Raw genomic sequence first — 27,238 nt, forward strand, 5'->3', positions numbered from 1 at the left:
ATGGACTGCAGCCCACCAGGCTCCTCCGTCCATGAGATTGTTTTCCAGATTCAATACCTTAAACAGTGTATTTAAGGAAATGAAAGTCACTCAGTTGTGTCCAACTCTTTGTGACCCCATGGTCTATATATATAGTCCATGGAATTCTGTAGTCCAGAATACTGAAGTGGGTAGGCTTTCACTTCTCCAGAGGATCTTCCCAACCCAGGGATTGAACACAGGTCTCCACATTGCAGGTAGATTCTTTACCAACTGAGCCACAAGGGAAGCCCATTTAAGGTAATAAGTTCAGTAAAATGCCATTTATTCTGCATTTATTATATGATAAGACTTATGATAGGTGCAACACATATATCAACTTTACATTTCTTTTGAAGTCCACAGGGGGATGATCACTAATTCTCTTTTCATGGAAACTGTGCCTGAGAGAGTAAATAACTTATTTGCCAGGTTTAAAACCAGAATTCTCTGATTACACAGTCTCTTTCCAACATTCCCTATTACTTCCGCCTAATATTAAAACTGGTGAAATTCAATTCAACAGACAAATGTTAATTCCTGCTATGTGTCTTATATGATGTCTTATATGAAAGAAGCAAAGATGAATAAGACTGTGCCTTTTGGCAACCATGAAACTCAACAGTGTCACCTCCACTGTTTGATTCATAGACTTACAGTGGCTTCTCCTTGACTTTTATTCAAAATCCTAATCCATCAGCTCTAATCAAGGTAATCTATCGACTCTTTCCCATACGCCACCTTCTCTTTTCAGTCTCCCTTCATTTGACTCTCCAACACAATTGTACTGTTAGCAGTGCAATTTCCATATAGGCCTCTACAGTACCATTCCACATTTACTCTTTCTATTTAGAATCTCTCTGTTCTCAACCTTGCATTTAACTACCAATATTTGTCCGTCGTTCATCCAAGATCCACTGCCACCAAATAGATGTCCTATCTACACCTTTATTCTGTGAGCTTTCATCAAGTATGCCTGTACTTTGCATTGTATTTTTCTGCTACTTTGTGCAAAGCCCTTTCCATGTATATGGAATAAGATCATTAAGAGCAGGTTCCGTCATTTTGGATCTTCCATTCCTGCCATCAAGTACTACCCACTTAGAGCGCTCTCCAATAGAACTTCTGTAGTGATAGAGACATCTTCTGTCTGCACTGTTCTATAAGATAGCCACTTGCCACTACTGAGCAATTGACACGTGACTACTGTGACTGAAAAAGAGAACTTAATTTTACTTATTTTTAATTTAAGTAGTCACATGTGATTGTCATATTGAACCATACAGTTAAAGTGTTACACAAAATGTGAGTGGTGAACAAACTATTGAATTACCTAAATGAACTTATAACAGTAGAGAAAGTTTGTTAAACTATAACAACAAAATATCAATGATAACAACAAAATATCAATGTATTTGAAGCAGTGCTCTGGATTTTATGTGAAAACCTTTACTCTTTCATTGCTATTAAGTTTAACTGTATAGTCATAAAATAGATGTATTATGAAGAGTAAATGATAAACTCTTGGAAACTCTTCTAAATTTCTAAATATAAAACCTAAGTTCAGTTTCTCTAATGACCAAAGTAAACATTTTCATCTCTTTTCTCATAGTACATTCTTCTACAGAAGTTGAGCTAAAAGACATTTTAATATTGTATGAGTTATATGTTAAAAATTACTAAACTCTAAATGATTTCATTAGAACCCAAATTGATAAGGCTGTAAATTCAAAATTCATTTAGAGCTCACCTTTTAAGTGATATAATATTATCATTTTTTCCAATTAACAAGGAAAATTATAATGTCTAGATTTTTAACTTATAAGTCATTAAACAATCATCAACCTTGTGAAGCATCCACTATGTACAGTTAATGGAGATGAAACAGGGAAAACTATTTAAACTTTATAAAAAGAATTTTATGTAATGATTTATACTGTGTGCAATGATGCTTTCTGTAGACAGACAACATTGACTTTATTTTTTGATGTGATGGAATCTTTCCTTAATTTAATAGCACTGGCTCACTGAACTGGAAATTTTAGCAATGGTCTTTGCTGCTGCCATTCATGACTATGAGCATACAGGGACTACAAACAATTTTCATATTCAGACAAGGTAAGGTAAAGGATTAACTTTTCTAAGTTAAAATTTGACATTTATTTTTCTGAGTATTATTCTTTAAGAGGATTTCAAAATAATAATGAAGATGTCTAAAAAAATGAATTTAATAGATTTTAGCAAATTGCCTTAAGCTACAAACACTTCAGTCAGTTCTTATTTATCAATAATCTTATATTTTTTGATGGCATATTTAGCAATTTAAAGAACATAAAAATGTATAAGATAGTTTTTCTCTGCCCAGAACTTATGTTAAACTGTCACACAAGTCAGACATTTATTCACTGGAACAAATCTTGCATCATTTATTTGAAGTCAATTTCATGTCAAGGCATCAGTTTAGTGTCATTATGTATTTGAAAGCAATGAAAATTTATTTTGGAAAAAAAATCTAAAAATAAGAGAAATCTTATTTCCAGGTTAATAAGAAATGTTAAATTTAAAATAATTAGAAAAAAAATAAAACAATTAGAAAATTGGATTTTTAATTGTGGTGATAATGGTAGTTATTAGAATCAAAATATCAGAGTAGAGGTGCCTTAGTTGGTTAAGACTGTCACACAATACTACAGTTTGGGTGGTTTAAATAACAGACATTTTTTCAAGGTCCTAAAGACTAAACATGCAAAATCAAAGTGTAAGCAAGTTTGATTTCTTCTGAGGCCTCTCCCCTAGGCTTCCAGATGGCTGACTTCTTGCTGTGTCCTCAGTGACCTTTTTTCTTGCTTGAGCATACCTTGGGGTCTCTTCCTGGTCTTACAAGGACATCAGTCATATTGGATTAGGGCCCCACCCTTATGACCTCTTTTAACATTAGTTACGTCTTTAAAGGCCTTAGCTTCAAATGCAGTCACATTCTAAGGCACTGGGGTTAGGATTATAAACATAATTTGGGGGAACTCATTCAGTCCTTAATAGAAAAGGGCTTTAAGCTCTTTCTGGTTGCAAAGAGATCTCATTGCTCCAGAGGCAGAATTTGGTCCAGGACCATCAGGATCCAATTCACTTGTATACACGGGATCCTGAATTTCTGTGTCTTCCACTGATCAGAGATGCTTAAAATGGAATATAAGTTATTAAGAGACTGATTTCACTCTGGAACTACTTTAGAGCTCTCTTCTTGTTGAGGGAAAACTAAGCTTAATTATTTTTTGTTGTTTATTTTTAGCTCCTAGAGTAGATTTACATTTACATAAAAATTTAACAGGAAGTACAGAGCTCCCATGTACTCCTTCCCCAACCCCACAGTTTCACAGGTTTTTAACATCCTACCTCAGGTATGGTACAGTTGTTACAACTGATGAATCAATATTGATACATTATTATTAGCTAAAATCTATAGCCTACATTTGGAGAAGGAAATGGCAGCCCACTCCAGTATTCTTGCCTGGAGAATCCCGTGGACAGAAGAGCCTGATGGGCTACTGTCCATGGGGTCGCAGAGTCGGACACGACTGAAGTGACTTAGCATGCATGCATAGCCTACATTACAGTTTACTGCTTGTGTTATACATTTTATGAGCTTTACAAATGTCTAATGCCAAGTATCTACTAGTACAGTATCATCCATAGTAGTTTCACTGCCCTAAAAGTCCTCTGTGCTTCATCGTTTCATTCCAGCCTCCCTCCTTCCTGCTTTAACCACTGCAATCCCTGATCTTGTTAAGGACTCCAGTTTTGCCTTCTCCAAAATGTCATATAGTTGAAATAATACAGTATAAAGCCTTTTCAAACTGGTTTCTTCCACTTAACAATATGCATTTAAGGTTCCTCTTATGTCTTTTCATGAGCTGATAGCTCATTTCTTTTTATTACTGAATAATATTCCAGTGTGTGGCTGTCCCAGGGTTCACTTGTTCAACTACTGAAGGATATCTTGGTTTCTTCTAAATTTTACAGTTTATGTAAATGTTCATGTGCAGATTTTTGTGTGGTCTTTTTTTGTGCAGTTTTTTAACAGCAATATTTTTAAAACTGACTTCCTAGCTATAGGAATTTGTTGTTTTTATGTGGGGAGCATAGAGACATTAAAATACTTGGCATTTTAGAGCTTCAAGGGACCCTTCAGTGACTGAAATCCACATTCTATACCCTCTGGTCTACTCCTCACAGTCTAAGAAGAGAAAACAAAGATCTCAAAGGAGGAAATTACCTAACTATATGCACATAGTCACCTGATGGCAGTAGCAGGGTTGAGAAACCGAGATGAGGGACACTTGCTCTCAATCCAGTCTACTTAATGTAACTCTGCTCCTGTGGCCAAAGATGGACATATAACAGTCATGATCTTTTATAGCCTTCAATGGATGGACTTGAAAATTATATCCCGTTAACAGAGACAGAAGAGTTGGAATCCAGACAGTGAAATGTTGGAGAAAGCATTCTGTCTTTCCCTAGAGTCTCCCAGATTAAAAGAGCATGAAGTGACCAGGAAGACCCTGAAGTCTGGTTGTGCAGCAAGAACGTTACTAACCTCACATTTATAGCATATAGAGATGTCTCGTTTTCATTTGTGTTAAACATCAAAGGAAAGGGAAACTATGCAGATCGTTTTTGCTTAGCAATGCTCTTCTACATCCACTAAATTCCATAAGTGGGATTTTAAAGACAGCTCATTACTGAGCTGGGCCCTGAGTAGGGTCACAGTTTTGGGAATTAGAGAAGGGAGCAAGTGATTTCTTTCCAAAAAAAAACATTTCTTAGTCTTTCTACTTTGAAAAGTAAAGGCAATGGACTGGCCTCCAGCAGCAGTATAAACGATCATTCCTAGCTTTCTCCTTTTATCATTGATTTACAACTGGATGAAGATTCATAACTTACTTATACTTTAGACAGCAGAGAAGAAAAGTAGATGGTGAAAAAGAAGGAGGAGGAAGAAGAGAAGGAGAAAGAGGAGAGGGAGGAGGAAGATGAGGAAGAATACGCTTTTCACCATTTTACATTAAGAAGCTTTATATAAAAAGTGAGGGAAAGGTCTAGTATTTTATTTATTTTCTTATAAATTTTCTATTAGAATCAATTATTTAATGGATTAATGCTACAAGAACTTGAACATTTTATGAACAAAAAGGTTGCAGTGATCACAGATGCAACAATATGATGTGCTTTTAGAAGCTCTATTGGCTTCACATTTTGTCCAAATATATATTGGTCTTATGTTACTGATAATTGTAATTTGTATTTTATATTATTCTTTGTTACTTGGATTTAGAGTTGCTTTTCTAATATGGAAACCTATTTACTAGATAATGCACAGTGCCTGAAAAATAATTTAAAACATGGTGCAAGGCTAGATTTGAGTTCAACACAGACATTATAAGCCATAGAAATCCTTGAAAGTGTAAATAGATAGAGATAATTTCCTGTTTGTGAAAAGCAAATGCTAAGCAACATGTTACCATGGACACTGAGTATTGCTTAGAATTCTGTTCTTTCCATAGCAGTCAGAGATTATCTCAAACATTAAAACCATTCTGTATTCTCAGCATCTTGTTGGATTTATGAGACAAAATCATATAGACTTTGCTGTAATTAAATCTGATTAAAAAACACATCTTTGCTTGAAAAGGAAGAAATAGTGATACTTATATCCATATTATACAATAAACTTGACAAAACTGCCGTGGTTAAATCTGAGATTGTATGATACAAAATATGTGATTTGCAAATCACAGTTTTACCCATGATCTCAGCAAATTTGTGAAGATACTTGCACAAAATATATTTAATTTTCTCTCAAAAGGATTGCATATATGTGTTCCTAGTTCAGTTTTCTGTATATTGAGCTATCATTATTGATAATAAAATTTAAAAGGAAATGACCTATTAGGCACTAAAATAGTTACTTCCTCTTTTGTTTCCAGAAGTATTAATGCAGATAGCTAATAGCATATATCACCTCCTCCCAATAGATTTCCTTTTAAATTTGATCTTTAACAAAGAAGCAAATGCAATACAATGGAGCAAATATAGTTTCTCTAACAAATGGTGCCAGAACAACTAGACAGGCACATAAATTAAAAAAGAAAAAAAGAATCCAGACACAAACCTTATACTGTTCACAGAAATCAATTTAAGATGAATAATAGACCTAAATGTAAAATGAAAAACTCTAGAACTCCTAGAAAATAACATAGGAGAAGATCTAGATGATCTTGCAAGAGAGTTACAAGATTAGCCAAAGAGTAGGAGAAAATATGTTCAAAAGGTACATATGATAAAAGGCTATTGTAAAAAACATGTAAAAACTCATAAAAGTCAACAATAAGAAAACAAACTGCCTGATTTTAAAAATGCTCCTTAACAGACACTTCACCAAAGAAGATACACAGATGACAAATTAGCATATGAAAAGATTCTCCATGTTGTATGTCATGAGCGATATGCACTGTACAAAAAAGATCTTCATGACCCAGATAATCACGATGGCATGATCACTCACCTAGAGCCAGGCATCCTGGAATGTGAAGTCAAGTGGGCCTTAGGAAGCATCATTATGAACAAAGCTAGTGGAGGTGATGGAATTCCAGTTGAGTTATTTCAAATCCTGAAAGATGGTGCTGTGAAAGTGTTGCACCCAATATGCCAGCAAATTTGGAAAACTCAGCAGTGGCCACAGGACTGGAAAAGGACAGTTTTCATTCCAATTCCAAAGAAAGGCAATGCCAAAGAACGCTCAAACTACCGCACAATTGCACTCATCTCACATGCTAGTAAAGTAATGCTCAAAGTTCTCCAAGCCAGGCTTCAGCAATACATGAACCATGAACTTCCAGATGTTCAAGCTGGTTTTAGAAAAGGCAGAGGAACCAGAGATCAAATTGCCAACATCCACTAGATCATGGAAAAAGCAAGAGAGTTCCAGAAAAACATCTATTTCTGCTTTATTGACTATGCCAAAGCCTTTGACTATGAGGATCATAATAAACTCTGGAAAATTCTGAAAGAGATGGGAATACCAGACCACCTGACCTGTCTCTTGAGAAATCTGTATGCAGGTCAGGAAGCAACGGTTAGAACTGGAAATGGAACAACAGACTGGTTCCAAATAGGAAAAGAAGTGTGTCAAGATTGTATATTGTCACACTGCTTATTTAACTTTTATGCAGAGTACATCATGAGAAACACTGGGCTGGAAGAAGCACAAGCTGGTATCAAGATTGCTGGGAGAAATATCAATAACCTCAGATATGCAGATGACACCACCCTTATGGCAGAAAGTGAAGAGGAACTAAAAAGCCTCGTGATGAAAGTGAAAGAGGAGAGTGAAAAAGTTGTCTTAAAGCTCAACGTTCAGAAAATGAAGATCATGGCATCTGATCCCATCACTTCATAGGAAATAGATGGGGAAACAGTGGAAACAGTGTCAGACTTTATTTCTAGGGGCTCCAAAAATCACTGCAGATGGTGACTGCAGCCATGAAATTAAAAGACGCTTACTCTTTGGAAGAATAGTTATGACCAACCTAGATAGCATATTAAAAAGCAGAGACATTACTTTGCCAACAAAGGTCCGTCTAGTCAAGGCTATGGTTTTTCCAGTGGTCATGTATGGATGTGAGAGTTGGACTGTGAAGAAAGCTGAGCGCCGAAGAATTGATGGTTTTGAATTGTGGTGTTGGAGAAGACTCTTGAGCGTCCCTTGGACTGCAAGGAGATCCAACCAGTCCATCCTAAAGGCGACCAGTCCTGGGTGTTCATTGGAAGGACTGATGCTGAAGCTGAAACTCCAGTACTTTGGCCACCTCATGTGAAGAGTTGACTCATTGGAAAAGACCCTGATGCTGGGAGGGATTGGGGGAAGGAGGAGAAGGGGATGACAGAGGATGAGATGGCTGGATGGCATCACCGACTCAATGCACATGAGTTTGGGTGCACTCCGGGAGTTAGTGTTGGACTTGGAGGTTTGGCATGCTGCAATTCATGGGGTCGCAAAGAGTCGGACATGACTGAGTGACTGAACTGAATTGAAGGATATGGAAATTAAACAATGAGATATCACTATACATCTATTAGAAAGGCTAAAATCCAGAACATTGACACACCAAACACTAGTGAAGATGTTAATCAACAGGAACTCTCAGGCATTACTGATGGGAATGCAAAATGGTACAACCATACTGGAAGACAGTTTGGTAGTTTCTTATGAAACTAAATATATTCTCACCATATGAGCTGATAATTACTTTCCTTGGTATTTATCCAAAGCAGCTGAAAACTTATGTACACATGAAAACCTGCACGTGGATATTTATAGCAGCTTTATTAATAATTTCTAAAACTTGAAAGCTACTAATATGCCATTTAACAGCTGAGTGGATAAATAAAGTGTGATATACCTAAATAATGTAATATTAGTTAGTGCTCAGAAGAATTGAACTATCAAGCCATGAAATGATATGAAGGTAGCTTCCATGCATACTAAAAGGTATAAGAATCCAATCTGAAAAGGCTACATAGAGTCATATGACATTCTGGAAAAGGCAAAACTGTGAAGACAATAAAAAAAAAAAAGTGGTTGCCCGGTGTTAAGGGGATGGGAAGTGAAGTCTGAATTGGCAGATCACAAAGGATTTCTAGGGCAGTGAAAATACTCTGTATAATACATTAATGATAGATACATGTCATTATATATTAGTCCAATCCCATAAAATTTACACCACTAAGAGTAAACCCTTAATGGAAACTATGGTCTCTGATACCGATGTTTAATGTAGGTTCATCAGTTCTAATAAATGTACCTCTGTGGTTGGGAATGTAAATAATTGGAGAGGCTATGCATGTGTGGGACCAAGGGGTATAGGGCAGATCTCTGTACATTCTGCTCAATTTTGTTTTAATCCTAAAATTGCTGTAAAAGATAAAGTCTGTTTTTTAAAATTGTTATACAGTTTTAAAAAATAAGGAAACTAAGTACCTCTGTAAATTTAGGTGTTCAATTATTGGATTTTACTGATATTAATATGCCTTATGACTTGGGTATTTTCAATAGATACTCATGAGATCTGAAGAAATCCTCTAGTAGGCATTTTGCTTTTATTTCTTAGGTCAGATGTTGCCATTTTGTATAACGATCGCTCTGTCCTTGAAAATCACCATGTGAGTGCAGCTTATCGACTTATGCAAGAAGAAGAAATGAATGTCCTGGTAAATTTATCCAAAGATGACTGGAGGTGAGTTTCAGAGGAAATATAGAGGAAATTTAATTTCAAGGAAAATGTTGTATGATTTAACATGAAGAAAACAGATGAAAGTCAATCCTTTAATCACAAAACAAACTAAATTCCCCTTAACTGGAAGATTAGTACTGGAAGACTATTCAGGAACAAGGCTCTGTAGATGGAGCTGAACTATTTCAAGGCCAATTCAACATCTATATGCATCATAACCAATCCATAAGACCACATACTGCATAACACCTTAAGATACATAATTACATACTCCTTGAAATGGTGCTAAAATGCTTAGTCACTGAGTCATGTCTGACTCTTTATGACCACATGAACTGTGGCCTCCAGGCTCCTCTGTCCATGGACTTCTCCAGGCAAGAATTGGGGAGTGAGTAGCCATTACCTTCTTTAGTGGATCTGCCTGATCTAAGGATCGAACCTGCGTCTCCTGCATCTCCTGCATTGCAGGCTGATTCTTTACCATCTGAGCCACCAGGAGAGCCCTCCTTGGAATGGAGTTCTGCTCAGTTGTACCAATATGTGGTCTTACATTAATTCAGAATTTTTGTGTCTGATTCCTTCATATGTTACTTTTTTATATGTGGATATGAGCTTTTTTAAAAAACAAAAATTCACTATTTGGGGGAAAAGCTACAAATATGCTAAAATGACCTAGATGCAGAGGGTAATCATAAATATTTCTCCAAACCATCTGTATTCTTAAAAAAAAAAATTTACATGAAAAGGTATTGCTTATTGCCATGTAGGAGAAAGTAATAAGATGTACCCCTTCCACTCAGCATACGTTTCCTGGTCATCATTATCCCCTTCATTTACTGTAGGATTGCTAGATATATCAAATAAAAATAAAGGACATACAATTAAGTGTAAATTTCAGATAAACATAGAGATTTTTTAATGTAAGTACGTCCCTAGTTAGCTCTATGGCGGGGTTAATGGTGACCTCCTCCAAGAGGGCTTATGCCATATCCACGTCTGCTGCACCCAGAGCCCCCGTCCCTGCGGCAGTCCACTGCTGACCCGTACCTCCACAGGAGATGATCAAACATAGTTCTGTCTCAGTCTTTGTGGGGTCTCTGGGTCCCAGTGCGCACAAGGTTTGTTTGAGCCCTCTGAGCGTCTCTGGCAGGAATGGAGTTTGATTCTAAACGTGAATTCCCCTTCCTAACGTCTTGCTGGGGCTTCTCCTTTGCCCTTGGACATGGGATATCTCCTCATGACTGGTCCAGCAAAGCACAGCTGCCGCTCCTGATCTTGGACATGGGGTATCTCCTCTCCACACAAAACTGTGATCAATAGACTATAAACATGTTCCTTAAGTTCCTTGGCTACATCCTTCAGGTTGCCCAGGACTAATTCTAGATCCTCCACGATGATCTTGATCTATTCCTTCACCTTGGTGTTTTGGGGGCTCCAACACTTTTGGGAGGGCAACAAAATCACTGCAGATGGTGACTGCAGCCATGAAATTAGAAGATGCTTGCTCCTTGGAAGAAAAGTTATGACCAACCTAGACAGCATATTGAAAAGCAGAGACACTACTTTGTCAACAAAAGTCCATCTAGTCAAGGCTATAGTTTTTCCAGTAGTCACGTATGGATGTAAGAGTTGGACTATAAAGAAAGCTGAGCACCGAAGAATTGATGCTTTTGAACTGTGGTGTTGGAGAAGACTCTTGAGAGTCCCTTGGACTGCAAGGAAATCCAACCAGTCCATCCTAAAGGAGATCAGTCCTGAATATTCACTGGAAGGACTGATGCTGAAGCTGAAACTCCAATACTTTGTTGGAAAAGACCCTGATGCTGGGAAAGATTGAAGGCAGAAGGAGAAGGGGACAACAGAGGATGAGATGGTTGGATGGCATCACCAACTCAATGGACATGAGTTTGAGTAAACTCTGGGAGTTGGTGATGAATAGGGAGGGCTGGCTTCCTGCAGTCCATGGGGTCACAAAAAGTCGGCCACGACTGAGTGAACTGAACTGACATCCCTAGTATTCTGTGACCTACTTATATTTTTTAAAAAGCCTTTATCTTTAACAAAGATTTCATTAAATCAGTTAATGCACTGAAAAAAATCCTATTCAGATGCAAACATCAAAGATTTGTTTGTTTTTTCATTTAAATCAAGCTGAAAGGAAATGTCCAAAGAAGTAACCTGGGATTAAGGTCTGCCTTAAAATAAAGAAATAAGAGGTTAATTTAGAGTTTTAAAGAAGTCCTAATTTCCCATGGTTATTTTTTTCAAAGATTGAAATTTTCTGGATTTTCAAGGCCAGAAAAAATATGGGCTCATTTTTACAGACATAGAAAAAGCTCTAACATGGGAGGAAAGAGACATTTTGCTTTGGGAACCCAGTTCAGGTCTTACATTTCATTCCACAGGAAACAGCCCAGTTGGGTCACCAACCTAGGAAGGCTGGGATCTAATCATAAAAGGCACCACTGTTGGGTATGTGGAAAATAGAAGGGAAAGGGTAGAAGCAGGTGCAGATTTGGTTCCTAAGGTCCCAGAGATTGACTATTTCCATTTAGAATATTAATTTATTTCTTTATCAATGATTATCCTTCCCAGGGGTTATATTTGCATTATTAATTTTTGTTATTCCTTTGAATTAACCATCTTCTTCTCTAAGTTGATTCTGTTGCTGTTTCAATGTGTTATTTTTCTATTGCACTTTTTTCTTTAACATCTTTATTATTTATTCTTATAGTTTGCTCCTATATTTTATATTTTTGTACAGTAGCTTACTGTACAAAACAAGTAGCTTACTGTACAAAACATCCTAATTGACTGGTTTTATAATTTTTTTTTTTTTGGCCATGCCACACAGCTTATGGGATCATAATTCCCCGAGGGATTGAACCTGTGACCCTGGCAATAAGCACACCAAGTCCTAACAACTGGACTGCCAGGAAATTCCCAAATTTGTTTAACAAATACCAGAATATTGTTACTGGGTCCAAGCTTGCTCTGTTTGCTGCACAATAGGCCAATGAATCCTAGAGATGGTGTTGAGGCAAGGAAGAGACTTTAATTGGGGAGCAGGCAGACAGAGAAGATGGAAGGCTAGCACCTCAAAATAGCTATCTTATTGGTGTCTGGATGCCAGGTTCTTTTATATCTAGAGGTGAGGGGAGGTGAGAAATCAAAGTGCAAAGGCTATTAATGTTGCAAACATCTCCTAGAATGGCAAACCTCAGGCAGGGAATGTGTTAATTTCTTCCTTCCTGCCATCCACAGGTGGACAGGGTTGTGAGCAAAGGCAGTTTAGTTTAACAGTCAGGTATTGGGGCAAGATTCTCTGGGGCAAACCATTCTGTATGATTACAATAACAAAAGCAACAGAAAACAAATAAAAGAGATAGCTCCAGCATGGAGTCAGAATTGGCTTCTTCCCTGAAGCAATATCACATGATTTATGAGTTGACTTATATATGATTTATGATATGGTAGAATTTAATAAATCCAACACTGTTTCCAAAAGCTATAAAAATGCATTTGCTAGTATAACCTTAATCCTATTTCACTAAGAATTAAAATATGGATAGCTTTTTAAAGACTTGTAGGTTTTCTGTTTGCATATCTATTTCTTCAAGTAACTTTAGTAACCATAAATGCAGCGATTTTAAATTTTGGCAAGAAAAATTTACAAAGAACACATTTCCTTTGTGTACTAGTTTATTGATATATTATTAGTTGATTATTGATAACACCTAGCATTTACTGATTACTGTTACAAAACAGAATTCAACTGAGTAAATTTTAAAGATCTTATTGACTTTATTCAACAATTCATGAATTGGGCAAAATCCCATCTAGAAGATAAAAAGGAGCTCCTAATAACTGTACAAAATGGCAGAATTTTATAAGTAGAAAGAGGCAAGACAAGAAAGTTATTCTAGCAAGGATCTGATTGTTTCAGGCAAAATCACCTTTTTGGGGGGGATAATAGGGGTCTGTCAGGCAGATTTCCTCCCTAGTGCTGACCAGATATTTGACTGGTTTAAGTTTTTACTCCTGGGGGAGGTTAAAACTATAAATTAGGTATTGAATCTTGATTTGATATAGGTTTAGCACAAATAATGCATTTTGGGTCTGTTGTTTCTTTTTTCACATTACATCTGCAAACTACAATGTATTTATTAAATCTTACAGATTTCATAAAGCTTTTCTCTCATTTTTCCTACTTAACATGAATGTTTTGGTACAGTTGGTATTATAGCATGGATATCTCATAATTTAGAAGAAAAAATCTAATTGAGAATAATTGTATTAACTTCTTTGATATCTTCCATTCCCTTAATATTTGGGTAAAAGTATATTCTAAGCAGGCTATGCGATATCATGACCAGTAACTAATCAGAGTATTGTTTTCTCATTGCTCCCATCCTAAAAACCCAGATGGATTGAGCACCCATAATTTTCAGCAAGAATCTCCAATCTGTGTTGTTTTTAAAACAAATCATTCAATCATACCAACTTTAGGTAAAACATCTTTGACACAAGATCATAATTCAAGTTTGTCATACACTTGTAATTTAGCTTACTCTACTGGCCACAGAATAAAAATAAAATATGATTTCCAGCATAAGTGACTTTTTTACCTATCTGTACTGAGCAAGGAATGAGTTGTAGAACATGCAAGGCTTTGCTGCTGCTGCTGCTGCTGCTAGGTCACTTCAGTCATCTCCTGCTTGGTGTGAGAATGATTTATTCATGAATAGTCTCTGTGATATGGTCACCATATTTACAGTGTCTTGGTTACAATTTCAACAGTACCAATAGCTCTATCTATGATATGTAGGCTCAAGGTCCCCAGAGCTTAAACAGAGAATTCCCAGGCACTTATAGTCTTGGTTTCCTGGAGTTCTTATGATGGAAACTTGTTACAATGGAGTGGTCCAACTGTCAGCTTTGGTAGTACTACTCTTGCAGTTGAGTCTTACCTCTGCTATATACTAGCTGTGTGACTGGGCAAACAACTCAATCCTCTTGGATTGGAAATAATAGTGCCCCTCACATAAAAAGCTCTTAAAACACTGTCTGGATTGAATAAATATTGAATAATGGTGGTAGTTTTATTAATAGTAAATTCTTCCTTTAGAGTGGTTTTTCTCTAAAATTGGTTAGGATCCTTTCTGATATTAATTATTTCTAAAAGTAATATTTAGATAGTATGAGTGGGGAAGGGTTGTGTATTGGGAGGGAAAGCATCCAGTTCTTTAAAAGGAGATGTTACACAGCATCATTCACGGATTGTTCTCCTGGCAACATCCTAAAGCCAAACTTCTATAAGCTCTTTTATATTTAAAAATATAGCATCTTTTCTGCTCATACCATTAGAAAAAATAAAATGTAATTCTTAATATTAAATGTTTCACCTGAGAACAAAGGAAAAAGGCCAAACCTTTCTGCTTTTGATGACTCCACAGGGATCTTCGGAACCTAGTGATTGAAATGGTTTTGTCTACAGACATGTCGGGTCACTTCCAGCAAATTAAAAATATAAGAAATAGTTTGCAGCAACCTGAAGGGTAGGTTATAATTTTGTTTTCATGTTAAAGATCTGTGGGCTTGGACTTGGAAAAGACTGTAGTTGGTTATTTTGTTCTGATAATTTGAGCATGCCCTTGTTTTGACAGGCTTGACAAAGCCAAAACCATGTCCCTGATTCTCCATGCAGCAGACATCAGTCACCCAGCCAAATCCTGGAAGCTGCACCACCGATGGACCATGGCCCTAATGGAGGAGTTTTTCCTACAGGTGCCTCTTTCACACTGTGTCTGTGCAAATGCTTTTGGAAATAGTGGCTGTGCATATTAACATACATCTTTTCTGTACAGAATCCAGACCTTGTGATGTGATATTACCAACTGGCCACATTGCATTCTTGGTACTTCAGGCAGAATTTATTAATCTCTCAGATAAACGTATTAAATAATCCTATGTAGTATTATACATGTTTTAAAGAGGGTCAGTTCTTGGATCTTAGATGCTAAGCTAAGAGAGAAAGATATGAACAGATTAGAGCTGTTATCTGCTATTGAAAGGTAAAATGCTAGGGTTAGAGTTTTCAAAGACAGAAAATACCTTTCATCATAAAAAGGGAAAGAGAGGATGTATAACACTTCTGCATACATCTTTTCATTTGGAATTTTCTTACACATGCATATTTACAAGGATAGCTGAGAAATATAGTTTTTAGCTGGATGAACATGTACCTAACTGCAAGAAGCTATTGTTATATGAAAAAGCAAGTCTGGATATTGTCAACAAAAAATTAATCAATAGCCAACACAAGAAAGAAATGGAAAATTTTGTTTGAGTCAAACTGAGAATTATAACCTAAGAAAGTCTCTCAGAGAGTTCTGAGAACTGTTCTGAAGAGGTAAAGGGGGAGGACAGTATATATGTGATTTTGGCAAGGGGGTGCGTGTAATCAAGTACATGTCTCCACAGAAAGTTGCTGCTAGTCACTAGGAACAGACATCTTAGTTATGCTTTTCTAAGTATGGGAAGATACAAGAATCCAGGTTCATAAGAAATTTCTGCTGAAAATATTTAACTGTCTAAGGGCCAGTTCTGTCCATTTCCCTAGCACAAAGTACCTCATTCTACTCTTCACTCTGAATTCTTTTCAGTGTGTGTTATAAATCAGCAACCACAGTGGCTAAAGACTTCTTGTAGAACTCGATGGTGGGCAATATTCTTTATTTTACAATCCCTTCCCTTTAGGTCCTAATTTTGACCAAGATTTAGGAGACATTTCATGAACAATTTGTCCCATGGTGCTAGGAATGCTCATTCCCATGTCAGGCAAGTGTTTCATTGAAAACCCACTCAATATACTATTACTGGACTGTACTCATTACCGGTGGCCAAAAACTTCTGGAAGACTTGTCATACTATTCTGTTATACTTCAGGAAAGGGTTTCATCTTGTTGCTTCTTCCCATACCTAGAGTTACACTTTTATAATCATTGATCCTATAGAACTGAGTATTTGATCAATTGTTTCAAGCCGCCTAATCATTAATTTTATTTGAGTCTCAGCCACACATTTGGTAACACAAGAAACAATAATCATGAAAAATCAGCAGAATACAAATGATGGAGTTAGTAACACTAATAAGTTTATAAGTGAGTACTTAAGAACTTCCGTTAGGTATGGTCCATATCTCCCCAGGTCACCTGACCAGTCTGTTGTGCACCAATCACTGTCTTTAAGGGAAATGATGTATTGGCATTGTACATAAAGTTCATCAAAGATGGCTGCACATACAAAGCAAGCAGTGGGTCATCTTGACTCCTTGTGATGCTGAAAAAGTTATGTTATTTTCTAAGGAGTGAATGGCTGGTGCCAGAAGGAGAAAAATTCATCTTTATGATTAAGCAGGTATTTCTGCCCCTGGGGAGTTTTGGTTCACTCATAATGCACGTGCACAATGAACACTTGAGGGGAGGGAAAAGGCCCAAGTGGGCAGAGCAGGGAATTATGCTTAAATTTTCCTCGTATTGCCTTGAAATGTGAATTTTTACTTCATCAGCGTGGACAATGACCAGCGTTCTCTACAACATGGATACGAGTTTTTTCCTCTATGGAGTCCCTCTTCTGTCTCTGTCCCACTTGGGGTTCTAGAGTATAGTGTGTCAAGTAACTCAGGAACTTTCTACACTTACAATTATAATTTTATTATAAAGACTACAACTCAGAACAGCCAAATAAAGATGTATAAAGGACAAGGTCTGGAAGGGCCCCAGTCATGGAACTTCCATGCTCTCTCCCCATAGAGACAGGGTATGCCACCTTCCTGGTACAGTGTGATCACCAACCAACATGTGCTTTGGGGCCAGGAGTTTTTATGGGGGGTTCATTTCATAGGCATGATTGACTAAATCATTGGCCAATATGATGGAAGTCAATCACCAGCCCTCCTTTCATACCAGGAGAGCAGGCTGCCCCAGTATTCCAGGCCTCTAATCATGTGGTTATTCTCTCTGGTGACCAGCTCCATCCTGAAGCAATCTATGGGGTCTCAGCCATGACTCACACAATTGTTTTATTTTTATTTATTTACTTGACCAGGCCAAGTCTTAGTTGCAGCATGTGGGATCTTCCTTGTGTCCTGCGGAATCTTTTGTAGAGGTGTGTGGACTCTAGTTGTGGTGCATGTAGGAGGGCCCATTTTTTAGAAGGAACGAAGGGGAGTAATTAGATGAGCTAACTCCCTTAAGTAAGTTGTTTCAAGAAGGCCAAACTAGTGCATCTTCCCCTCCTTTCACAATTAAATCTCCCAAAAGAAATGGTGATCCCTCAAATTCTACCCTCAGTCTTAGAGTGCCCTTCATGCCTGTGGTCAGGAGCTTGCTATGTGCTTGCTGCGGATGTCACTTCTGAGATTAAAAGTGCTTCAGTGAAGGAGGTTTCTCAAGATACCTGTACTTCACCCTTTTAAAAATCTTCTTCATTACTTTAAAACTATAGAAATTGTTTTGGCTTCAGAGAAAATGCAGAAATGAAAAAAGAAAAATGTGCCATTAAATCACTGGGTTTGACATCTTATTGACAGCTGTCAGAGCATTTCACTCTGTTAAGGAAGAGTTAAAATATTTAGAGACATAATTCACTTATTGTGCCTCATTTTATTCTGCTTTGCAGTTACTGCTTTTTTTGCTTGGTTTTACAAATTGAAAGTTTGTGGCAATCCTGCATACAGCAAGTCTATCAGTGACATTTTTCTGACATTTGTTTACCTCATGTCTCTATGTCAGGTTTTGGTAATTCTCACAGTCTTTTATGTTTTTATTTTTTATTGTTATATTTATGTTTTTATTGTTATTGTTATATATATATTTGCTTAGGTTTCTCTGGCGGCTCAGTGGAAAAAAAACTCGCTTGGCAATGCAGGAGATAGAGTTTCGATCCCTGGGTTGGAAAGATCCCCTGGAGAAGGAAATGGCAACCCACTCCGAGATTCTTGCCTGGGAAATCTCATGGACAGAAGGAGCCTGGCAGGCTACAGTCCATGGGGTCGCAAAAGAGTCAGACATGACTCAGTGACTAAACAATAACTCAGTGGCTAAATATAACAATGTATTTGTTATGTATTTTTCACTATTACTATATGTGTTATTATTATATGTTTTTGTTATATGTATTATATGATCAGTGACCTTTGATGTTACTATTGCAATCATTTTGGGGTGCCACAAACCACTCCTGTGCAAGAAGGTGATATTAACTGATAAATGTTGTTTGTGTTCTGACCACTCACTGACTAGCTGGCCATTCCCCTGTCTCTCTCCTTCTCCCTGGGCTTCCCTATTCCCTGAGACAGGACAATATTGGAATTTGACAAATTAACAATCCTATAATGGCCTCAAAGTGTTCACGGGAAAGGAAGAGTTGCACATCTCTCCCTTTAAATTGAAAGCTAGAAATGATTAAGCTTAATAGAATGTATGTGTTAGTCACTCAGTCATGTCTGACTATTTGCGACCCCATGGACTATAGCCTGCCAGGCTCCCTTATCCATGGAATTCTCCAGGCAAGAATATTAGAGATTCCCTTCTCCAGGGGATCTTCCCAACCCAGGAATTGAACCCAGGTCTCCTGTACTACAGGAAGATTCTTTACCATCTGAGCCACCAGGGAAGCCCAGCTTAATAGAAAAGGCACATCAGAAGCTGAGATGAGCTGAAAGCTGGGCCTCTTTTGCAGATTAGCCAAGTTGTGGATGCAAATAAAAAGTTCGTGAAGAAAATAAAAAGTGCTACTGCAGTGAACACATGAATGATGAGAAAGCAAAATAGTTTTATTACTGATACGAAGAAAATTTTAGTGGTCTAGTTAGATCAAAAAAGCCACAACATTCCTTCAAGCCAAAGCCTAATCCAGAGTAAGGCTCTAACTCTCTTCAAATCTATGAAGCCTGAGAGGGGAGGAAGCTACAGAAGAAACCCTTGAAACTAGTAGAGGCTGGTTCCTGAGGTTAAAGGAAAGAAGCCATCTCTATAACATAAAAGTGCAAAGTGAGGCAGTAAGTGCTTCAAGATACCCAGAAGATCTAAGTAAGACAATTAGGAAGGTTGCTTCATTAAACAACAGATTTTCAATGTAAGGAAACAGCTTTCTATGGGAAGATGATGACATCTAGGACTTTCATAGCTAAAGAGGAAGTACATAACTGGCTTCAAAGCTTCAAAGACTGACTCACTTGTTAGGGGCTAATGCAACTGGTGACTTAAAGTTGAAGCCATTGCTCACTTACTGTTCTGAAAATCCATAGGGCCCTTAGTGTTAGTCACTTAGTCGTATCCAACTCTTTGCAACCCCATGGACTGTAACTTGCCAGGCTCCTCCATCCATGGGCTTTTCCAGGCAAGAATACTGAAGTGGGTAGTCATTTCCTTTTCCAGGGGATCTTCCCAACCTAGGTATCGAACCTGGGTCTCCCACATTGCAGGCAGATTCTTTACCATCTGAGCCACCAGGGAAGCCCAAGAAGTATGCTAAGTTTGTTCTACGTGTACTCTATAAATGGAACAATAAAGCCTGAATGACAGGCAACAGCACATCTGTTGACAACATGCTTTACTGAATATTTTAAGGCCATTGCTGAGACCCATTGCTCAGGAAAAGATTCCTTTTAAATTATTACAGTTCTTTGGCAATGCACCAGTTATCTGAGAGCTTTAATGGAGATGTACAAGATAATGTTGTTTTCATGCCTGTTGACACAACATCCATTCTGAAGCCATAGATCAAAGAATAATTTCCACTTTCAAGTTTTATTTTGTAAGAATTATATTTCATAAAACTATATCTGCCATAGATAGTGATTCCTCTGATGGATCTGAGCAAAGCAATTGAAAACCTTCTGGAAATAATTCACTATTCCAGATGTCATTAAGAACATTGGTTATTCATGTGAAAAGTCAAGATATTGACATTAACAGGAGTTTAATAAAAGTTGATTCTAACCCTCAGGGATGACTTGGAGGAGTTTAAGACTTCAGTGGAGGAAGTAACTGTAGATGTGGAAATAAGAGGAAAGTTAGAATTAGATGTGAAGCCTGAAAATGTGACTGAATTGCTGCAATATTATAATAAGACTTTAATTAATGAGGAGTTGCTTCTGAAGGATGATCAAAAAGTGATTTTTCTTGATATGTAAACTATTCATGGTGAAGATGCTGTGAAAATTGCTGAAATGACAACAGAGGATTTAGAATATTACATAAACTTGGTTGATAAAGCAGTGGCAGAATTTGAGAGGGTTGACTTCAATTTTGAAAGAATTCTGCTATGGGTAAAATGCTGTCAAACAATACCACATGTTACAGAGATACCATTCATGAAAGGAAGAGTCAATTGATGTGCCACATTGTGTTCTTATTTTAAGAAATGGCGCAGCCACCCCAGCCTTTAGCAACTATCACCCTGATCAGTAAGCAGCCATCAGTACTCAAAACCCTCCACTAGCAAAAAGATTACAATTCACTGAAGACTCAGATGATGGCTAAAATTTCTATCAATAAACTATTTTAAAATTAAGCTATGTATATTGCTTTTTTAGGCATAATGTAAGTACACACTTATTAGACTACATTAGACTACAGTGTGGGATAAACATAACTTTTATATACACTAGGAAACAGAAAAACTCATAGCTCACTTTATTGCAATGCTTCCTTTATTTTGGTCATCTGAAACCCAGCCTAGAATATCTCTAAGGTATACGTGTATTAGTTCTTTGTTATGGCCTTTCAAAGAAGAAATTCCAACCCCCAAGGGAATTGCTAAGACAGACATAAACTATCAGGCCTGAGCACATCAGGCTACTTGAGTTTCCAAGTTGATGGAACCACTTTCTCAACCTCTACCTACAGGCTCATCTCCAAGAAAAGATGCACTGATTCAGGGGCATAACTAAGTTGTTGGTTAAATAACTGAGTTTAGTGGTTCTGCTCTATTCAGTCACTAAGTCAAGTCCAACTCTTTGCAACCCCAGGGACTACAGCATGCCAGGTTTCCCTGTCCTTCACTAGCTCCTAGAGGTTGATCAAATTCACATCCATTGAGTCTGTGATGCTATCTAACCATCTCATCCTCTGCTACCCTCTTCTCCTCCAGCCCTTCATCTTTCCCAGCATTAGGGTCTTTTCCAGTGAGTCAGCTCTTCACATCAGGTGGCCAAAATTTGGAGTTTCAGCATTAGTCCTTCCAATGAATATTCGGGACTGATTTCCTTTGGAATGATTAGTTTGATCTCCTTGCTGTCCAAGGGACTCTCAAAAGTTTTCTCCAGCACCACAACTCAAAAGGATCAGTTCTTTGGTGCTCAGCCTTCTTTATGGTCCAATTCTACATCAGTACATGTCTACCTGAAAAACCATAACTTTGGCTCTTTAGACCAAAGTGATATCTCTGTTTTTTAAGATGGTGTCTAGGTTTGTGGTAACTTTCTTTCCGAGGAGGAAGCATCTTTTAATTTCATGGCTCCAGTCACTGTTTGCAGTAATTTTGGAGCCCAAGGAAATAAAATCTGTCACTATTTCCACTTTTTCCCATTCTATTTGCCATGAAGTGATGGGACCAGATGCTATGATCTTAGTTTTTCGAATGTTGAGTTTTAAGCCAGCTTTTTCACTCTCCTCTTTCACCCTTATCAGGAGGTTCTTTAATTCCTCTTCATTTTCTGCCATTAGGGTGGTATAATATGCATATCTGAGGTCTTTGATATTTCTCCCAGAAATCTTGATTCCAGCTTGTGATTCATTCAGCTTGACATTTTGCATGGTATGCTCTGCACACCTAGGGCTTCCCAGGAAGCATGGGGGTAAAGAATCTGCCTGCCAATGCAAAAGATGCCAGTTCAGTCTCTGAGTCGGAAAGATCCCCTGGAGGAGGGCATGGAAACCCACTCCAGTTCTCCTTCTGGAAAATTCCATGGACAGAGGAATCTGGCAGGCTACAGTCCATCGCATCACGAAAAGTCGGACATGACTGATCACTTACATATACACTCTGCATGTAAGTTAAATACACAAGGTGACAACATACAGCCTTGTACTCCTTTCCCAATTTTGAGCCTCTCCATTGTTCCATGTCGAGTTCTAACTGTTGCTTCTTGGTCTATATACAGGTTTCTCAGGAAGCAAGTAAGGTGGACTCATATTCCCATCACTTTAAGAATATTTCACAGTTGTGATCCACACAGTCAAAGACTTTAGTGTAGCCAATGAAGTAGATGTTTTTCTGGAATTCCCCTGCTTTCATCATGATTCAACAGATTTTTGACAATTTGACCTCTAGCTCTTCTGCCTTTTCTAAACCCAGCTTGTACATCTGGAAGTTCTCAGTTCATGTACTGCAGAAGCCTAGCTTGAAAGATTTTGCACATAACCTTGCTAGCATGTGAAACAAATGCAATTGTGCAGTAGTTTGAACATCCTTTAGCATTGCCCTTCTTTGGGACTGGAATGAAAATTGACCTTTTCTAGCCTTTTGGCCACTGCTGATATTTCCAAATTTGCTGATATATTGAGTGCAACACTTTAACAGCATTATCTTTTAGGATTTTAATGACCCAGGAACCTAAAATTTTGCATCAGTCACTTGTCTGATTCAATGCCTCAGAATATACGTGTATTCAGTAAGTTTTTTTATTTTTAAAATTATTTTTTTGGCCTGCTATTGCTAGCATGAAAGCACAACCTCCAAAAATATATAAACCAGTTGATTTACACAGTGTCTATTGCTTTTGACCCTGGTTTCACTTTGATGAAAAGTAAATGTTCCCTATTCAGGGACAGAATAAGAAAATTGTTAAGTTTGTCAAACTCATCTTCAGGTATCCCGACTCTCTCTTTACATATCTTTCCCTTTCCCTTAGGAGTCTCCCTTGTCCTTTAGGGTTCCTGGTTCCCTCAGAGTCTGGCTACAGGGCCCTCTACTAATCTTGTGCTCATGGCCTGTATTCACCCTAAAGAATAAATAACACCTTGAAATGTTTATAAATAAATAATTAACTCACCTTAGCATTCAATGTCTTTAGCAGTGGAAGTTTAATATTCTAAATCAATTGTGCAGTACAAGAAGCAAGTATAATATAAAATCTCCTACTTCGTCTGTAGGAAGATCAACCCTGCATACATTTGTCAAATGCCTAAGTCCCATATGAAAATTTTAGCATCCAGCATTTTATGAAATTTAGTTCATGGAAAATAAATCATCACAATGCCTTTTTAAGGCCCAAATGATCATTTTCAGGTCAAGGAATTTAAATGGTATAAATCTACATCTTTTAAAATATCACCAACACTGTAACTAATAAAAGCAATTAATCATCTTTGCATATGTCAATTAGGAATTTACAATATTACATTTCCCATGAAGCATATAAGTAGCTTTATTTCTATTTTAATAATAGTAATGTCATTTTATTTAATAAGCTGTTAATGATATTATTCTTTTACTTTATTCTCAACATGTTAAAATAAAATTCATAATAGTCTTTCAATCAAGCCCTCATACATGTTGTCTTATTTCTATTTGTAGTCCCAAAGTCTCCCTTTCATTCAGGTTTGAAGCACAAGCCTCATCTTTAACTTATCCCAAGCCACCCCATGCTGCCTACAAATTAATGTTTCAGAAACAGAATTTCTGTTATGTCAATTCCATCTAGGAAATAGAAAGGGAAAGCCAATGCCCCAGTCCATTAGAAGTAAATTAAGTACTACTCCTTTCTCATGTAGTTTAACATCATCCGAGCTATGCATCAGTTCAGTTCGGTGCAGTTGCTCAGTCATGTCCAGTTCTTTGCGATCCCATGGACCACAGCACGCCAGGCCTCTCTGTCCATCACCAACTCCCGGAGTTCACCCAAACCCATGTCCATCCAGTCGGTGATGCCATCCAAACATCTCATCCTCTGTCGTCCCCTTCACCTCCTGCCCTCAATCTTTCCCAGCATCAGGGTCTTTCCCAATGAGTCAGCTCTTCACATCAGGTGGCCAAAGTATTGGAGTTTCAGCTTCAGCATCAGTCCTCCAATGAACACCCAGGACTGATCTCCTTTAGGCTGGACTGGCTGGATATCCTTACAGTCCAAGGGACTCTTTAAGAGTCTTCTCCAACATCACAGTTCAAAAGCATCAGTTCTTTGGCACTCAGCTTTCTTCACAGACCAACTCTCACATCCATACATGACCACTGGAAAAACCATAGTCTTGATTAGACAGACCTTTGTTGGCAAAGTAATGTCTCTGCTTTTGAATATGCTATCGAGGTTGGTCATAACTTTCCTTCCAAGGAGTAAGCGTCTTTTAATTTCATGGCTGCAATCACCATCTGCAGTGATTTTTGGAGCCCAGGAAAATAAAGGCAGCCACTGTTTCCCCATCTATTTGCCATGAAGTGATGGGACCGGATGCCACGATCTTAGTTTTCTGAATGTGCTTTAAGCCAACTTTTTCACTCTCCTCTTTCACTTTTGTCAAGAGGCTTTTTAGCTCCTCTTCACTTTCTGCCATAAGGGTGGTGTCATCTGCATATCTGAGGTTATTGGTATTTCTCCCGGCAATCTTGATTCCAGCTTGTGCTTCTTCCAGCCCAGCGTTTCTCATGATGTACTCTGCATAGAAGTTAAATAAGCAGGGTGACAATATACAGCCTTGACGTACTCCTTTTCCTATTTGGAACCAGTCTGTTGTTCCATGTCCAGTTCTAACTTTTGCTTCCTGACCTGCATATGCATCACACACCATAAATACCTCTAATTTGCAGGTGCTTTTGCTATTATGAATTATGATTTTTGTTGTTGGTATTCAGTTGCTAAGTCATGTCCAACTCTTTGTGACCCCATGGACTGCAGCACCCAGGTTCCCTTGCCCTCCAGTATCTTAATGAAGTTTCCTTAAATTACATGTCCGTTGAGTCAGTGATGCTATCTAACCATCTCTGATTTTGATTAGTTAATATTACTGACTGCTGCTGCTAAGCTGCTAAGTCGCTTCAGTCGTGTCCGACTCTGTGTGACCCCATAGACAGCAGCCCACCAGGCTCCCCCATCCCTGGGATTCTCCAGGCAAGAACACTGGAGTGGGTTGCCATTTCCTTCTCCAATGGATGAAAGTGAAAAGCCAAAGTGAAGTCACTCAGTCGTGTCCGACTCTTTGCAACCCCATGGACTGCAGCCCACCAAGCTCCTCCATCCATGGGATTTTCCAGGCGAGAGTACTGGAGTGGGGTGCCATTGCCTTCTCCGAATATTACTGACTACTGACTATATATTAGGTAGTGTCCTTAAACTTCATATAAATTATCTTAGATAACCTCAGGATAACTCTATTAGGTAGACGAAGTTTGCTGGAAGAGGTCACAGAAATTCTTTCTCTATTTTCTGTAAGTTGTGACATAGTGAAAGATTCCTGTCTGTAGCTACTTGACCTACTGATTCTTTGATGACCATATCTAGATCTTCCCAAGCAATTCTGATTTCAAACTTTCTACCCCTCATAATCAGAGGCATGGTTCAGAGGAATTGCACCAGAAAACATATCAGTAAGAACTTTAAAGCCACACATTGACATAATGTAAAGATCATGATGAAAAGATGTTAGAGAAAGCAGACAAAGGAAACTGAAGTTCTCAGACAGGTGTTGCCTTGTAACATGGGCTCTGCCAGTAAATGTAGACCACTCCCTTTCTTCCCCTGATCTTAGGACCAGATCATATGTCCTAACAGTGCTCTTAAGGGGCTTCCCTGGTGGCTCAGATGATAAAGAATCCACCTGCAATGTCAGAGACCCAGGTTCAATCGTTGGGTTGGGAAGATCTCCTAGAGGAGGGCATGGCAACCCACTCCAGTATTCTTGACTGGAGAATTCCATCTGTCCTTTCCCCTCTTCGAGAGTATCCTCTCTCCTCTTTCAAATCTCCGTGAATGCAAAGAGCCAATGTTTGATAAAGCTTGGCATAATTAATGGCTTCCCAGGTAGCACTAATGGTAAAGTATCCACCTGCCAATGCAGGAGACACAAGAAACGCAGGTTCTGTCCCTGGGTTGGGAAGATCCCCTGGAAGAGGAAATAGCAACCCACTCCAGTCTTCTTGCCTGGAAAATGTCAAGGCCAGAGGAGTTTGGCAGACTACGGTCCATGGGGTCACAAAGAGTCTGGCACGACTAAGCAACTGACCATGCAGTCATGCTGTCATAGGAAGAAAGCTTTGTCCATAGCAGCCACCTTTAAATCTTTCATCTCTTGTGATATTTAGCCCAAACAGAAATGGAGTTCTTCAATATTTGTGCTCAATTAATCTACAATTGATAAGATCACATAGTAAAAAAATCATTGATATTTCAATTTTCTCTGATAAGACTACAGTAAAACACGATTTATGCAGACAGTAGCTCAGTTCATAAAGAATCTGCCTACAATGCAGGAGACCCCAGTTCAATTCCTGTGTTGGGAAGATCTGCTGGAGAAGGGATAGGCAACCCACTCCAGTATTCTGGGGCTTCCCTTGTGGCTCAGCTGGTAAAGAATCTGCCTGTAATGTAGGAAACCTGGGTTCAATCCCTGGGTTTGAAAATCCCCTGGAGAAGGGAAAGGCTACCCACTACAGTATTCCGCCCTGGAGAATTCCATAGACTGTATAGTCCATGGGGTCACAAAGAGTCAGACACAACTGAGCGATTTTTACTCACATGCAAACAGAATGTAAGAATATTGAATATGTTCCTCATTACTTGCTGTGGGAGTTTCAGTAAAACTTAGTTTATAGGTAGAAAGATCTTTCAAAATGCTCATACACTTTTTAAAAAAGTGTTTAATTTGATTTATTTGACTGTACTGGTTCTTAGTTGCAGCATATGAATTCTTAGATGCAGTATTGGGATC

At 38.1% G+C, this 27,238-nt stretch overlaps 1 protein-coding gene across 1 annotated transcript in view; it reads left to right on the forward strand.

Moving 5' to 3' along the window:
- Window positions 1-27,238, forward strand: part of PDE1A (phosphodiesterase 1A) — a 385,920-nt gene that overhangs the window by 311,179 nt on the left and 47,503 nt on the right. Inside the window, exons 8-11 of the mRNA XM_052658277.1 lie at window positions 2,036-2,136; window positions 9,186-9,311; window positions 14,765-14,866; window positions 14,975-15,095. Coding sequence (XP_052514237.1) covers window positions 2,036-2,136; window positions 9,186-9,311; window positions 14,765-14,866; window positions 14,975-15,095 — 450 coding nt within the window. The remainder of the gene's footprint in view (window positions 1-2,035; window positions 2,137-9,185; window positions 9,312-14,764; window positions 14,867-14,974; window positions 15,096-27,238) is intronic.

This window comes from Budorcas taxicolor, chromosome 2 (genome assembly GCF_023091745.1).
Source record: "Budorcas taxicolor isolate Tak-1 chromosome 2, Takin1.1, whole genome shotgun sequence".
In the NCBI taxonomy this organism is placed as follows: Eukaryota; Metazoa; Chordata; class Mammalia; order Artiodactyla; family Bovidae; genus Budorcas; species Budorcas taxicolor.